This window comes from Protopterus annectens, chromosome 16.part0 (genome assembly GCF_019279795.1).
Source record: "Protopterus annectens isolate FY-2018-M chromosome 16.part0, PAN1.0, whole genome shotgun sequence".
Lineage (NCBI taxonomy): Eukaryota > Metazoa > Chordata > Ceratodontiformes > Protopteridae > Protopterus > Protopterus annectens.
Genome location: NC_056750.1, coordinates 173,678,064 through 173,695,588, shown reverse-complemented (window position 1 = coordinate 173,695,588; position 17,525 = coordinate 173,678,064). Strand labels below are relative to the sequence as shown.

General features: G+C 41.0%; 1 protein-coding gene across 1 annotated transcript in view; it reads left to right on the top strand.

Annotated features, from left to right (window-relative positions):
• LOC122790548 overlaps nt 1-17,525 on the top strand; it is a 253,233-nt gene that overhangs the window by 106,002 nt on the left and 129,706 nt on the right. Inside the window, exon 4 of the mRNA XM_044058096.1 lies at nt 10,424-10,637. Within this exon, the coding sequence (XP_043914031.1) occupies nt 10,424-10,637 (214 nt within the window). The remainder of the gene's footprint in view (nt 1-10,423; nt 10,638-17,525) is intronic.

Sequence of the window (17,525 nt, the reverse complement as noted above, 5' to 3'; positions counted from 1 at the left end):
TTACTGTGACCCTCTCCTTGTTCAGTCTGGTGAGTGGGACGTCAGTGTGTCTGACTATGGAGTCACCTATGACAAGTGTGTCTGGCATTGTGTTTGGCCTTAAGAGCTGTGACTGATTTGCACACTGACTTTGTGATCTATGTGTTGCTTGTGTTATGTCATGAGGTGGCAGTTGTTTGGGTGTCTGCTTTGGAGGCCTCTGCTGTTTTGGTAGATTTTTCACCTTTGATTGAGCATTTAACCTCAACCATTCACATCAGTGCACTCTGCAAACCTCAGTAGGTCATGCTGAAGTCTCCCTTCTATCCCCATCATTAATGGCAATACAGCCTTTGTGTGGTTAGCAGAATATTGCTCTATTCTTTAGTCCTTATAAAAGTCTGGTACATATGCTGAGCACAGAACCAGACTCTCACCACTTAATCTGTGGCATCTCTCTGATCTCTGGCTTTGTACTTCACAGTTCCACTCCATCAAATTGCTACCTTCTCTCTGGTTTCTTCTCATTAATAGGGCTCCCCTATCCCTGCCCTTTAATTTCCCACAAACTTCCTGAAAGGCGTGTGATGTCCTATATCTTACTGAAATCCAGATGCTATATTTTCAGCCTGGTTCCCCTTGTCACTGACCCATTTTCAGAACTTGCCAGGTCAGAATTACTCTCAAGACAAGAAGCCATGCTGCAATCTTTTAGAATTCACACTAAAAGATTGCAGCATGGCTTCTTGTCTTGAGAATAATTCTGACCTGAATTCAAGACCTTCACTATCCATAACCTTTGTGAGATGGAAATAAGACTGATCAGTTTTTAATTGCTGTTCTCCTTCCTGGAACATGCTTCTTTTCAGAATTCACCTATTAGCCGTCTTGCATCAGTCAAGGTAAACCTAGATAAGTGGATGGGTAGCCTCAAATGTCCCCTATCTGGGTTGTGCCCCTTGATGTTTTGTTTGATATGTACATCTCAAAGACAAACGCTGTGTGTGTGTGTGTGTGTGTGTGTGTGTGTGTGTGTGTGTGTGTGTGTGTTTGTGTGTGTGTGTGTGTCTTTGTGTGTGAAATGTGTGAAAAACTACATTAGAGACTGTAATGTAACATGCATTGAAGACTTTTAGCTTTATTGCAGGTCATAACCTGGATATCTAAAGCTTCAGGTTTACACACAGATGCAGCCCCCCCCCACACACACACACACATTTTGTCTTTGTCTGTGTCTGAGGTCTCATCATACTAAGTATTCAAGCAGTATATTTTTTTTAAAGTAAAAAAAATAACAAAAAACGGCTCAGGGTACAGAAGGGTGCAGAAAAAGGGTAATAATAAAAAAATAAACTGCACCAATCTTCCACTAACCAGCAGCATTTATTTCATAAAAACAAAAAGAAAAATGTGAGTGCTTTCGCGATTATCAATATCGCCCCATCAGACAGTTAAAATGCAGTAGAAAACAGTTTAAATACCATATGAGGCTAATCAGCTGATATTTCGCCACTCAAAATTAATCAAACACTTAAAGATATATATGCACAAATATAAATAGCTAATATAAATAACAGCAATTAAAAACATAACTTAAACAAATAACTCCCATCACTAAAACAATGTAATAAAATGCATAATTAAAACTGATAAAGGATTAGAAAGTATTTATATTCTAATGCTTGAGATGGCGTGCCTTTAAAAGGGGTTCTAAAGATGTCGTCCCATTCAATCCTGGAGGTCTCTCAGCATTAAATAAAAGGATCCATCTCTGCTCTGCGCTTTCAGTCTGGTTCTCAATGTCTCCCCCTGTATATTGGGGTGTATGGCTTGAATGACTAAGAATTTGAATGTGTGTGTATGATCTGTCTGTCTCACATGGTTGGCTAGGGCACTATTTTCTTTGTTATTATTAATATCTCTCCTATGCTGTAAGATCCTGTCTTTAAGCATCCTATTCGTTTTACTCACATAATATGCATGGCAAATATGACAGAAAGAAAAATGAACTACATTAGTACTACGACGGTCAGCATAACAAGTGTTCCTAATAGTAAAATGTCGTGTGGGGTGTGTATATACTGTACTCGTATAAATGTAACCGCATGCCAAACATCATCTGCAAGGAAAAGTACCAGTGTGCGTGAAGGCAGTTGGTCTATTTGCACTTGTTTTGTTGCAGAGATGTTGTTTCAAACATTTATTATTCCTAAAAGAAAAAGAAGGAGCATTGCCAATCTTGTCTATCAGTCCCGGTACTTCCTGTAAACTGCTCCAATGTTTTTTAAATAATAGAGACATATTCATTGATATCACTTGAGTATTGAAAGACAACTCTAGAATCATTAGTAATAGGGATGGATTCAGAGGTATATGCCATATTGCTCAGGTATGGTTTGCACCTATCACCTCTCTGTGCCCAAGCTTCATCTATAGTGGCAGTAATCTCTTTCTTCGAATAGCCCCTAGCTAACAACTCTTGTTGGACAGCATCAAGTGCCATATGTGCTTCTTTATCATTGTTGTGTAACCTAAGCACCCTATATATATATATATATATATATATATATATATGTCCTTTCAACACATTTCTAGGTATGTGTCTTGGGTGTATACTCTTTTTGTGTAGTAAGGCATTCTTTCGAGTTGGTTTTCTGAAGATACTACTCTGCAACAGATTCAAATCTGATTTCTTGACAGTCACGTCTAAAAAATTAAGTTCACTGGTGGAAAATTGATAAGTGAACTTCAAGAAGTCAGTCGTATTATGCATATAACTAACGAACCTTTCTAGTTCATAGCTATAACCTTTCCACAACAAAAAAATATCAACGAAACGAACATGCCACAAGATGTTGCCAAAAAACTCATTGCTTTCCGATAAAAGAGAACACGGTTTCCATGATACCAAAGCCAGATTGGTGTAACTGTTGGCACATGCCATGCCCATAGCCACGCTAGTCTTTTGAAGATAAAATTGATTTTCAAAAACAAAGACATTGTTCTCTAATATGATCTCTATCAAACTACAAATAAGTAAAATCTTATCATCAAAGCATCTATTCAAAGTCAAAAATTATCTCACTTTATCTATGCCCCACACATTTGGAATGGATGTAAAAAGAGACTCAGTGTTCATAGACACAAACATATAGTCACTATCAATTTTTGTCATTCTGTTTTTCAGTCTTTCAAGGAAAGTCTTGGTGTCTTTGAGAATCGTATGGCAGTCTTCAAGCAATTTATGTAACTGGCCTTCCATATATATGGACAGTGGTTTGGTGCACCAACCTGCACCGGACACTATGGGTCTCATTGGTGGTACCTTATCATCCTTATGTATCTTAGATAGGCCATATATCCTCGGAACTAGTGGAGTCTCATTGTTAAAAAATCTAAATAAATGCTCGTCAATCAGACCTGTCATCAGCAAATCAAATATCAAAAAGGACACTCTTGGAAATACACTGATAGGTGTTGGGGTCCTGTAACAAGATGTTCATCTGCTTCAAATATAATTTTTTATCTAATAAAACAATACCCCCTCCCTTATCAGCTTGTTTAATTTCCAATGAATGCATACATTTCAGCTCATTCAATACCCTATTTTCATCCAAAGTCATGTTATTGAAACCAGATTTTGTCCCTTGTGCAAATAAATGTCTAAAATCAGTTTCACAAATGTTTACAAAAGTTTATATGGCAGGTGCAAATTCGGTATGAAGGTGCTAGGTCTTTTGTATTTAATCAAGTCGTCATTATTTACATCATCATTAGGTGCAAACAAATCTTTCAGCAATAAATTTCTGCCTAACAATCTCAAATCTTTAAGCATTTCACCATGATTTGCCCTCCTGGCAGGAATAAAAGAAAGACCTTTATTCAAAAGTTCAGTCTGTTCTTCAGTAAGCATAACAGAGGATATATTAATAAGAAAGAAATTATGTACTTACCTTTCTATCCACACAAAGATATTTAAGCACTATATCTAACATTAGTAACTCCCAATGAGGGGCTCCTGCTAGACTAAAAGCTCAAGAAAGTGGTCCAATTAAAGGTCTTACCTTATATCTGTGATACCTAGCATGTTGTGTCAGGGATAACTGTTCATCAGTTTAACCAGTCACATTTGAAGTTCCATGGGGTTTTATTTTTGCCTCATTTTTGTTCTTCATATATGTGCTTCTGCTTGGAGATCTTCTTAAATAGAGAGAACTTCAATGCTATTGCTATGCTGATGGCACTCAGCTCTGCCTCTCTTTCTCTCAGGGCATGCTGACTGTTATGGATTCACTAAACAATGATCTGGAATCAATCCAACATGAAACAATAAATTGTCATGTGCAGCTGAAGACATGGGCAGCCATAGGCATAGCTGTCCATGCCACCCTGAGGTACTCTCACGGTCTAACCATTGACCCTGTTAAAATTTACAATAGTTTATAGGTTGACTTTTGTAAGGAAGGCAAAAAATATTGGTGCAATTTTCAATGACAGACTAATGATTCTTGGGGACCAGGTGTCATCTATTGTGAAAAACTCTTCAAAATATTTTTCACATTAAGCATTGTTTTACACTTAAGGACCTGGTAGTTGTGGTGAATACTTTAGTCTCTTCTTAGCTTGATTACTGCAATGCTCTCTATTCCTGGGATTTGCAACCTGTGAGTTGGAATGACTGCCACTTCCCAAAACTCAGCAGCATGGTTATTTGCTGGTATTCATTATTGCTGTTATATCACTCTTATTTTGCAAGTTCAATCATCTGTCATCTTTAAAGTCTTTTCTGCTGATTTATTTAGCCCTACATGATCCAAATCCAGCTCTTGGTCATCTACTGCCTAGCCAAGCACTTATGCTTATCTTTTGCAAGGCTGAAGGTTCCCATCTTTCATGGGATTCAAGGTTCCCATGGCTTGCTTGGAGTCCTATGGCATTCAAGCATTTTGTCATCCACCGCTACTTTTGGAACCTCCTCACCAGTGGTTGAAACAATGCTTTATGCTTTAACGCTTTAAAATATTTCTCAAACCTCTGACAAGTGTGACTTTCCCAGTCAACAAAGACCGACAAATAAATAATACATTTATTTGAATTAGCATGTAATATGACCTCTCTGATGTCATTACATTTAGCTTCTATGCACCTTTATCTGTCCATTCATCCTGTCTTGATTTGTTTCTTGGCATCGATAATTAATTGTTTTAATGTTATTATCCTATTTTAACTAATTTAGACTTGCACCCTTATGATATCATCGGTTTTATTATTCCTTTATTAACTGTTGTATCTTTTATTTCATCCAGTTTTATTGTTAACATGCGTGGAAAACAACATTGAACTTGAACCTGTTTTATGGTCATTATTTACTCTTCTACCTTGCTACATTTCTGCTTATGTTTTGACTGGGCAAATGACCTTAGCCACTCATTTCCTGGTCAATTGTAAACCACTTTTCTCTTGGCCCCTATATAGGTTCACAGTTAAGTAGTAGGCTAGCAGGCCTTGCATGTCATTTTAAGCTTAAGCAATTTCCTGTTTGTGCTTGAAATAGCCTGTTCCATTTGGTCATAGATTGGAGTTACCCATTCCATGGTCGATAATTATATATTACCCCTAATGAGAATAACTGGGATCATACCATAGATAATTTTAGAGGACGCATGCATGGGATAAAGCATTTAGGAGCTGCCTCTGTCTATTAGTAGTACTGGGGGCAATCCTGAGGGTAAATTTTCTGTCTCCCATCTATAGATCTAAGTCCTGTTTGAAAATGGACAAGAATGCGCTATGTTTTATGTGAGTGGAGAGTCTGTTCCACAGTAGCAGTATCCTCTGTAAAATATACCTGTCCCTCCAAATTATTCTGTTGATGTTGTAGAAGAGGTTTAGATCCCTAGACCAAGTATTTCTGATGCTGTTTGACTTGCTGATGTGCAGTAAATCCATCAGTAATGGATTGGAGAATGCCTTGTATGCCAGACACAGGTTTCTCTTAGCAGTCTGTAGGATACCGATTACAGTGACAGGGCTTTGAGTTGGTCCAGTAGGACATGTTGTTTAGGCCTTGCATCCTTATAGTAGGGTATCTCTGTGGGTATTCCAGTTGTTGTTTGTGCCTGGACAGAAACATGCCAAAGGGGGCATTATATTGAGTGATTGGCCTAATGAGGGCTGAGTTGACATCCCTAGATCTAGACACAGTCCCTTTGTTTATAAGCTCTGCAATATAGAAGAACTTTCTTACAACAATAGACTCCTGCTAGTCAAAAATTAGGTACCTGTCCTCATTAGCTCCCATATCTTGAACAACTGAGTCAACACTTAGGGATGTATTGTCAGCATGCCCATCTCCCCTTCCATTAACTTTCTTGCCCATTTTATTCCCTACATTGCTACATTGACTGTATTGTTACCCTACTTATTGCTGTCTAAAGAGCTCTCTTGCTCATGGCTTCCTTAATGCACCCTTACTTTATCCAGTCATGTTTTGTTACTTGTCATTAAGGTCTCAGCAGGTGGAAATATACCCTGTTTTAATCATAGGATCATAGGAGATAACTAGGCTATCAACCCGGACGTCATTTTAAGCCTAACCGTTTCATCCCTTTGCAATACCATAGAAATGCTAGTCAATACCCAAGATTGCATTTAGTGATGACTGCCCATATTCAGGAGGAGTGTAGGCTTTATCCCCTGTAAGAATATACGGTGCCTCATCCACTCATCTAGTTTCCTCTTAAACAGTGTCATAGAGGTGCTCTATTTCACATAAATTGGTAGCCTGTTCCAAAAAAGCGGCAGTCACTGACAGAGAAATCTGTCCCTCCAGCATGTCCTATTTAAGTCTCAGGCCATATTTATATCCCTGAAATGGGTAGCCTTCGTCCCGTTTGATTTATGGATATGTAGGAAGTTCAGTAAGTCTGGGTTTTGTATTGATCTGAAGGCCAGGCATAAGTCTCCCCTAAGAAGTCTATATGATACAGAGTATAGAAACAGAGACTTTAGTCTGTCTGTGTAAGGCACATGCTGGAGCCCCTTGATCCTTTTAGTTAGAAATGTCTGAGGTCTGTCTAATTGCTGCAGGTGCTTAGTATGGTACATGCCAAATGGCACATTATACTCAATTATGAGCTGGATATGTGCTGAGTATAGGGAGGGTTATAACTTATTTTGCTGTCATGGTGATGCCTTTATTAATCAAGTGTGCTACGTAGAAAACATTCCTTACTACAGTAGACACATGGTGGTCGAACTTAAGGTCACAGTCAACTTGTGATCCCAGGTTCCTTATCACTTCATGGGTACTTAGGGTATTGTTGCTGATTTCATAGTGTGAGGGGACATTGTGTGTGCCAAAGCGAATGATGATGCATTTCTTTGCATTCAGTTTGAGACTGTGACTAATACATCAATCAGTGGTCGTGTGAGACCCTCCTGGAGTATACTGACATCATTTGGGGATTCAATGATTGCACCTTATTTGCAGTCATCTGCAAACTTGGTCAGTCACAACCCCTTAGTTTTGACCTGAACTTGTGAGAAGTATATACCAAACAATGGGGCCCAGCACTGACCTCTGTAACACCCCTCTGGTAGCAGGTCTACTGGTCGATGTGGAGTCACCCACTTTGATAGTATGTGTGTCTGGTTTGTGAGCCAGTTGGCAACCCATCTTAAAATGAAGGGGTTTACATTCAGTTTTCTGAGTTTATCAGTAATGCCTGTATGTGGGATTGTGTTGAAAGCCTTTGCCAGGTCAAGGTATGCTGTGTGCACTGATTTGCCATCATGAATGGCCTTGGTCACATTTTCAAAGAAATCCACCAGATTTAACAGGCAGGATCTGCCCTTCATGAAGCCGAATTGAGTAGGATCCAGGGTTTGGAGGTCACCTATGTCTTTATTAATGAGGTCCATAATGATGCGTTCCATGGCCTTACATGTGAAGCTCGTCGGGCTTATGGGTGTGTAATTCCCCAGGTCTGTTGCTAGGCCACCTTTGTGGAGGGTAATAACTGTTGCTGTTCTTCATTCCATAGGAACAAAGCCTGTGGTTAGGCTATGATTTAAAAAGGTACTTATTGGTGATGCTAGTTCATGTTTTAGAGTGTTTAGAAGACATCCTGGCATGTTGCCTGGTCCCACAGAGACTGAGTTTTTTGCCTTGGGCAAGGCTTTGAGGACCTGCTTTTCAGATATGTAGGGTGGGGGGGTGAGGTTTGGGGAAGGTTTGTTGCAAGTTAGGAGGGAATAAGGGAGTGACATTTTTACCAACCCTATCCACTAGCAGGTTTGCTATCTCTGTGCAGTCATTGTGTGTGATACCATTGGCCACTAGTTCTGCACATGCTTGGGACCTACCCTTTAGGTTATGTATGTAGCTGTAAAATGCCTTATGGATATTCTTGGTTGTACATGCTAAGTTTCATTCAAAAGGAACCCATGGAGGATTTGACATGTTGTCTTATTACCATGTTGAGGCTTGAGAGGGTGCTTTTCCATAGCTGGGGCCTTGCTTTTGTTTTTGTGGACAGCAACTATTTGCATTTATTGTAAAATTTGTTGATGCTGGATGTCCACCATGGCAGCTTGTTTTTACTTGGGGCTCTGGCTTTGATTCTTTCTGGTATGGCCAAGTTTATAAACTTGTGCAAGTGATTGTACAGGGCTTCAATGTAAGCTTTGGTGTAGTTACCACTTTCAGCTTGGGTGGGGCGTGGAATGCATTTATACCTTCATCTAGGAGGGTGTAGTTTTCCTTGGTGAAGTTTTTTTAGCCTAATTTCACCCTTTATGAGTTCTGGTGTTAGTGCCAGTTCAAAGGTGACCATATCTGCTTCCGTTGCCCATACCCCTTCTGCCCAAGGACTGTTTGTAAACTACAGTGTGATGTGATCAGTTTAGCTTGCTGTATGTCTTTTTTTTTTTTTTTTTGTTTTGTGAGGACCTATTCGTGCATATTTGTTTTCTTCTGTGGCTCCTTTTCTGTTCAGATATGAATTTCACTAGATCTTCTGCAGTCTCTGTTTCTCTTTACTATCCCAGTTTACTGCTGGAAGATTAAGGTCACCTACAACCAGGGTTGCCAGATTTCCAGCCCCCCTGGTAGGGACAAAAAAAAAAAGGTCTTTAATGCGGAACAAAGTTCCACATAAAGAACTGAGCTCACTCACTAGCTCTGCACTAAACACGGAGCTTCTCGTGTTTAATGCATTGCAGTTCTGCATTCAACACAAGTAGCTCCGTGTTTAATGTGGAACACAAGAAGCTCCATGTTTAGCAATTTTTGATTGGCCCGTATGCCAGGTATATGGGACAATCAAAAAAAACAAAAAAAAAAACAAACAAAGCGGAGGCTGGCGGGATTTAAACCGGCAGGGCGGGACTCGGGATCAGGCTGCTGATCTCGGGACAGTCCCACCCAAATATGGACGTCTGGCAACCCTGCCTACAACTATGTGCCACTCCAGTGGTGTAGGGGGTTCAAACCCTGACTACAACTCTGGTTACCTGGATTCGATTAGTGTCCCAGGTGACTGACGGAGCTGCAGGGAGGGATGGGCATGCCCATCCCAGGTTCGTAAGCATCTATTTGTGATAACCCCTAGTGTAGGCCAGGGACATTGCTAGAGGAGGTATGATCAGGAGGGTGGAAGTGGTAGGCCTGGCTGAGCTGCTGTGGAGACAGAATGATATGCCATGTTCTCATATTGTACACTCACACCAGAATGAACCATGTTACAACAAGGGGGGAATGGGTAGCTCAAATAATCCACCCCCCCAGAAGGATGTGCAGACATGCTGAGCCCCAGATGCCTAAGGATCTGTGACTAGCCCCAGAATGCAAGCTGGGGGGAATAGCTGGCAGACCTTGTGCAGATGGGGCATGGGGCTCAGGTCAGCAGTGGAAAGGATGGACAAAGAAAAGATCACTTACAGCTGAAGTCTCAAGGGTCCACAGCTGCAGGTGATATTTCATATACTTTCAGTTGGTACACATCTGTAATAATGAAAGAGTAAAATGCAAGTATATTTTAGGACAACAATGTGCTCATGAAACTGTAGTTATCACTAAGAGCACCTCTACCTTTGAATTAGTAAAAACTTACTATTGGTGTTGTGGATTACTTTTTGTGGTATGTTATTTTTAATTTATTGGTACACCAAAAGTAAATGGTTCAACATAGTATCAATACAGCTGAACATGATGGCCACATGTACCTCGCACTGGTATTGATAAGAAGTAATATCAAGTATCCTGTCATAAAAATTAGATGTGCCATGAATCACACATGCATGAATGTTGTATCCATATTGTGTGCAACTGTCTTGAGACAGAATAATCCCACACTGCAGATTACATGTACAGGTGATGGTGTTGCAAACTTCTTTTGGAATCCACACATCAAGACACTTAATGAAAGCCATTTTCTTGTAGGCTGACAGTTCATCACCTGGCAGCTAAAAGCATGATTAAAGAACTAGAGGAGGAACATCATGAAAACTCAGATGTGGTAAAGAAAAAGGTTACTGCCGTTAGTCTCCAAGCTGGTATTATCTCATCTCACACTGCATTTGTGGCCGTTAACAAGGAACTGAACCAGCCCATCAAAGGGCCTCTAATAAGGAGAGACATTCCTCTAAGAGGTATAGTATAGCTAAACTTTCTGTAGTTGGCTAAATTCCATGGGCAGTGAGATATGAAAAATTTGCATGATTGCAGCTAGATAATTCTTGGTCAGGATTAGCAGACGTTGCATGCACAGGTGCAGCTTAGTGACACTAATTGTATGGCAGTGGCTCCAAGAAATGTTTTTATGCAGTTTTATTGAGTATAAAGGGGAACATAGGTGGCATACACTCTCCCATGGCAGTGCATCCCCCCTTGTGTTGGGTCATACATGTTCTGCTTTTTCCTGCTCTGTAAAGGGAAGCATGCCCATGTGCAGAACCAGAGCCATCTTGCCCCCCCCCCCACCAGCATGGATGGGCTGGCAGTGGTCACTCACTCACATCCTTCCCCAACCAGATCATAGAGGCACCCAAGCCATTATTCAATCTTGGGTCTCCTGCAATGTAGTCAGGGCTGTATCCCTCTATATCATGGGTCTGGCTGTACCAGCTAGTATTGTTGATCTTACAGTGGAAGTTTATATCCTTGTAGTGAGATATTAGTTGAGCTGTTTGATTGATGAAGATGAAATGTGTTGAAAAGTAACTAAGGGGTCTTTCATAGCATGCAGTACAAGGCAAAGACTTCCTCTCAGGAACCTGGAACTGAGTAAAGGAATATTGATTTTAGTCTGTTAACGTGGGCTAAGTGGCTTAAGCCTTGGCTTACTTTGCCATAAGTTATTTGAATCTTTCAAGTTGTATAAGGTACTTAGAGAGGTGCAATCCAAAAGGGTCTATATTAGATATTCGAATGTTTAAAAGTTCGAATCACTAAAGAACGAACTTTAGTGATCAAACTTTTAAAAGTTCAAATAGCTACAAAAACAGTATTTAAAAAAAAAAGAAAAAGTAAAGGGTTTAAGTGTGCTACAGTGCAGAAATGGAAAATTTACCATTTCCTACACCATAGCGCAATCTTGGAGTTGGTATATTTATGTAGCGGGGGGTGTGGGGGGTGCAGGGGGCTTGCCCCCCTGTTTACACCCTTTAGTTTTTCTTTTTTTATTTAGTTTTTTTTAATTGTTATGTATATTCGAACTTTTAAAAGTTCGATCCCTAAAGTTCATTCTTTAGTGATTCGAACTTTTAAACATTCGAATATCTAATGTAGACCCAATCCAAAAGGGGCACTGTTTTCTATTATGGATCTACTGAAGGTAAAGGGGTACAAATGTCCATAGATCTAGGAGAGATACCACAATGGATAAGCTGTACAAGGTAGAGTGACTTTCTTAGCAGTTCTGAGATGTGGTTGAAAGAAAGGTCATTGGCAGTGGACGTACATTAGTAAAGATGGTCTAAGAAGAACGCAGTTGATATTATGAAGAAAAGACATGGGTCTCACTGAAGCTAACTGTGCTATATTTCTTAGCAGTTAGGGTGAGCCCCTGATTAACACATGAGGTGTAGGCCTGATCTAGGCTTTACTGTAGAATTAGGATATCATAGTGTGAGTTGACAGTGACACCCACTTTGCAGTCATCGGTTAATTTGGGTTATCTATAGATGCCCAAGTGCCAAACAGGAAGAAGACACAAGACTAAACCCAGTGGGATACTGCCATCAGTGTTTCTACATATGGAGGAGATACCCCCTACTTGGAATATGTGAGATTGGTCGGTGGACAGCATAAGGGTTAACACTGAGACTAGAGAGTTTGCTTATGATACCTGCATGGAGAATGGTGTCATATACTTCAGAAAGGTTGAGATAAACAGCATTGGAAATCTTGCCCACATCTAAAGTTTCTTTTATCTGGTCAAAAAATTGAGCAAGTTGAGTAAGAGTGATGTACCCTTAGGAAATTCATATTGACTGGTTTGTTCATTGGTAGGTACTAGGCTATTCACCCTGGGGCCTGTATAATCCTAGCCAAACGGTACCCTGGCTTTTGCCACCCAAGAAAATAATTTTCCTGTGCCCCTGTCAAGCAGAGCCACAGAAGTGTTCCCCGGGGTAAATTTCCTATCTCCCATCTAATCATCAAGATATTTCTTGACGAGTGCTAATGAGGAGCTTTGTTTGATTTAGATAGGTAGTTTGTTCCAGAGTAGGGGAAGTCTCTGAGACAGGAATCTATCCCTCCAGCATGTTCTGTTTATTGTGATGACAAGGTTTAGGTCCCTAGAGTGTGTAGCTCGGAGGGATTGTGATTTCTTTATGTGGAGCATGTCCAACAGCTCTGGGTTTGACATAGCTTTGTATGTTAGGCAGAGATCGTCTTTGAGTAGACGATATGCGACAGAGTAAAGCTGGTGTTTTTTAGACTGTCTGCATAGGGCATCTGTTTGAGGCCGGTAATCCTCTTTGTGAGGTATTTCTGTGGCCTTTCCAGTTGTTGTAGATGTCTTGTGAGGTACATACTAAAAGGGGCATTGTACTCTATAATGGGTCTAATGAGTGTTGAGTAGAGGGGAACAATGACCTCTTTTTTCCTGGATGAGAAACCTTTTGTGATGTGGTGTGCCATGTAGAAGGATTTCCTGACTACTGTGGCGATGTGATTATCAAAGGAGAGACTACTGTCCACCTGTGTCCCAAGGTCTCGTATCACATTTTCAGTGTTAAGTAGACTACCTCCTATGTGGTAGTTCATGGGTACAGAGTTTTTACCAAAAGGGATGACAATGCACTTTTTGGCATTGAGCTTGAGGCCATGGCTTTGACACCAGGCATCTGTCTCAGTGAGGCCCTTTTGTAGGATGTCCACATCGTTAGGAGATTTGATTATGGCTCCTAGTTTGCAGTCATCTGCGAACTTTGTTAGCCAAAGACCTTCTGTGTTAGCCTGTACTTCAGAGAAGTAAATACCAAACAGGAGAGGACCTAGGACTGAACCCTGTGGTACTCCACTTGTCACTGGTCTGAAGTTGGATTTAGAGTCTGCTACTTTCACAGTGTGGGTTCAGTCAGTGTGCCAGTTGACAACCTATCTTGTGACGTAGGGATTTATACCTAGTTTAGTGAGTTTGTCTATAATTCCAGAGTGGGGGATGGTGTCAAAAGCCTTAGCGAGATCTAGATAGGCTGTGTGTACCACCGTACCCTCATCTACAGCTTTGGTGACCACTTCAAAGAAGTCTATCAGGTTTAGGAGACATGATCTGCCTTTTACAAACCCGAACTGGATAGGGTACAAAGTTTGGAGATTACCAGTGTCATTGTTTATAGGTTCCATGATGATACGCTCCATAGCCTTGCAGACCAGGCTCATCAGGCTAATGGGGCAGTTGTTCCCAGGGTCCGTGGTGGCTCCCCCTTTGTGGAGTGGGATAACTGTTGCTGTGCACCATTCAGTGGGCACAAAGCCTGAGGTGAGGCTATGATTGAACATGGTACTTAGGTGTGGTGCCAGTTCGTTCTGTAGTTCATGTAGAATGCAGCCTGGATGTCCGGTCCCATGGATGCTGTGTTCTTGGCTTTGGAGAGTGTATTTTTTACCTGTGCAGCCATGATTACAGGTACTTTGCATTCTTCTGGTATAGAGATGGGCCCTTTAGGGGATGAGAGAGGGGTAAAGTTAGCACTGAACCTATCTGCCAGGATGTTGGCAATATCAGTTGTTTTTGTATATTTAGTACCATTATGCTGTACCTCAGAGCAGGTCTGAGTGTTGCCATTGAGATTCTTGACATAGCTATAGAATACTTTGTGGTTGTCTTTAGAATCAGTGGTGATTTTGTTTTTGTAACTAACTTTGGAGGATTTTATGAGAGATCTCAGCTTCTTACTGAGGCTGACCACGGAGTTCCTCCAATCATGGGATTTTACTCTTTTTTGCAACAGTTTCTTTATTCTGTTGTAGAGTTTGTTTATAGCAGCGGACCACCAGATTGGCTTCCTTTTTTTGGAGGATAGCATCTTGGTTCTGTTAGGGATTGCATGATCCATGTACTCGTGTTAAGTACTTATAAAGTGTAATTGTATAGGATTCAGCAGTCGTATCTCTATTGTTCGTCAGTCGTGAAGTTTGCCACTTCTGTCTTAAGAAGTGTGAAGTTGGCTGTGGAGAAATTTTTTTACGGTGGTTTCCCTAAAAGGGGGTGGAGCTGGGATGTGGATGTCTAGGGTGATTTGCTTGTGGTCGGATCTGACCAATGAGGAATTGACCTCTGGTGTGGAACACTGTTTGCCCATGTTGGTAATGATAGGATATTACTGCCCCTGGTGGGGATGTGGAGATCCAAGGCATTGGAATTTATGAATTCCAGAAAACGTTGAGCACAAGAGTTGGTACAGGAGTAGTTTTCCCAGTTAATGGTGGGGTAGTTGAAATCACCCATTATTAGGGTATTAGGTTGTACCCTAAATATTTTCCAGTGTATCAAGAAATGAGGAATGGGAATTCTGGGGCATGGTGGGGGATCTGTAGCAAGCTACAATTTGCATTGCGGTCTTGCCCAGAGTTAGTTGCACTTGGATAATCTCAGATGCATTATGCTGAGCAACTAGCCTGGAGGTGTGGATATCCTTAATGAATATGGACATGCCTCTGCCGTTAGTGCTTCGGTCCAAGTTAGGTGGCCGAAAGGTGTGGTATGAATTAAAGGCTGGTAATGCAGGGGTGCTCTCTGGAGCCTTGAGCCAGGTCTCTGTCACTGTACAGATGTCAATGTTCTCCATTTTAAAGAGTGCCTTGAGTGAGTGCATTTTGAGGTTTAGACTTCTAGCATTGAGTAGCATTACCCTCAGATTTTGCTTGCTTGTACCTGTTAAGGTGGTGAATTTGTCATTTGAATCTTGCCTAAAAAAGGCACTATAGGGATGACAAGAGCCTTAGCCATTATCCGGAATCCCAAGGGTGACAGGTACAGGCCATCTCTGGCAGAGCATCGTGGTTTGTCAATCAAGTCATCCCAGGCAGACAGATACTGGATTTGTTGGTCTGGAAATCACCTCTGTCATGAGTGGTAATGCATCCTTCAGTTTTAGAGGTGCTGCTAGTGAGACTAATAGGCCTATAATTACTGTGATCTGTTCTTGGGTGCCCTTTTGGAGGGAGAAAACTATGTCTGTACTCAGTGTTTTAGGTAAATAACTTGTTGAGAGACCAAGGTTTTATAGATTTAAGAGAGGTTTGGCTACATGGTGTCCAATGATTACAAGCAGACAACTTGGAATTTGTAGGGAGCAATAGTTCTGGTGGTGTAGAAAAATTTAACTTTGGCTGTGCCAAACCAAGTTTGACATTGTGGTGTGGGCTGACAGAGCTGGAAGAGAAGATGGACATGCCCATCCTTGGTGGAGGGAGATGAGCAGATCCACCTGCATGCAGTGGCAAGTCTTTGACAGAAAGGGTGGAATGTGTGGCCTGGAGGACAAGCATATGCTCCACAGTGTAGCATATGCTCAGCCGTGGGGACAAGCATATGCTACACTGTGGATTACCAATCTTTTGTATGATGCTAATCTTCATTGTAAAAGCCAGTGGGAGCATGGATTGCATAGGGAAAGGTGTATTGACCTTAGTGGTTATGTGTGTTTCACATCGGCTACTGGAGGGTTAGGAATCATAGAAACGTCATTATAGCTGGGATGCCATAAACGACATAAATAACCCTCATGACTGTCTAAATGGTGACCCCTCTGGATGGCTTTCACCCTCATATTTTTGGGGACAGTCCCATCATTCGAGAATTGAATAGGGTCATATTGAGCTGTGAGAGGTGTGATGTTTGCCAGGCACTGGGTAAAAATATCGCCCCAGAATATATTGTCATGACTAACAGAGCTAATAGTTTAGGAAAGAACAGAAGACACTCAGACAAGGATGATTACAGTTAGTACAAACATGAGAAATTATGGAAGAAGTGGGGTGTGTGGAAGTTGTGAATTTGGTGCTACATTTATCAGGCAGGAGGATATCGACTGTAGTTTCTGGGTCAGGCCATGATACACCTTTTTTAATAAATTCAGAGCAGACCTGGGTCTTACTAAGGAGCTTCCTAATATACTCAAAGAAGGCCTTGTATTTGTCTTTAATACCTGAGGCAGTTCTATGTTTATAACTGGCTTTGCAATCTTTAATTTACACCAGAGCATCCTGCTTCATTTTTTTACTTGCTTTCATAGTGTTTGGGAAGTGATTTTTTTTTTTAATAAAGAGTACTTACCTTTTTCTTATAGAGTTGTTTTATATGGATGTTCCACCATACTGGCCTACATTTGAATTTATTACTGCTGTTGTGGCAGATGGGAATGGCCATCTATTTATAGAAATGTAGAACTTTGAAAAGTATTCTGAGACAAGGGGTCACATCATGAATGGATTTGCTTGGTGGAGTTTGTCAACTGTAGTTGTCCAGGATATCCACAAGTATTAATAAGTTCATCCATCCATCCCTTCACTCACTACCCCTTTTCCCATTTTTGCACATGGGTCGGGATGACACCCCAACAGTGACAACTGTCTAGAGCCAAGGTTCACACCTCTGGATGGCTAGCCCTGCCACAGTCTGATAGTCAAGTACTAATAAGTTGGCTTTAGAAAAATCACAAAGTATTGTGGGGTTTTAATGGATAGGGAGACTTGTGTTGAGTGTGAAGGAAACAAATACATGACCAATCTTTTCCTGGTAGGTAGAAACAAGTGAGGAGGAACAGGAAGGAGAGTAGCTTACAAGGGCATTGATGTAATAGGCCATCTTCTGAGATACAGTAAGATCTCTAAAAATTATGTTGCTATCATGGAACATCTGCCCCTATGATGGTGGCTGCCAAATTAATATAGGTGTGCCCAGAGTTTCTACACATCCTGAGAATGCGGTATGTGGCATACAATAGTAAGGCAGGAGTGATATAATTGTCCTGAGACTAGGTTTCAGTAATTACACATATATGAATGTTTCCAAGGGTGAGGTAAGCCT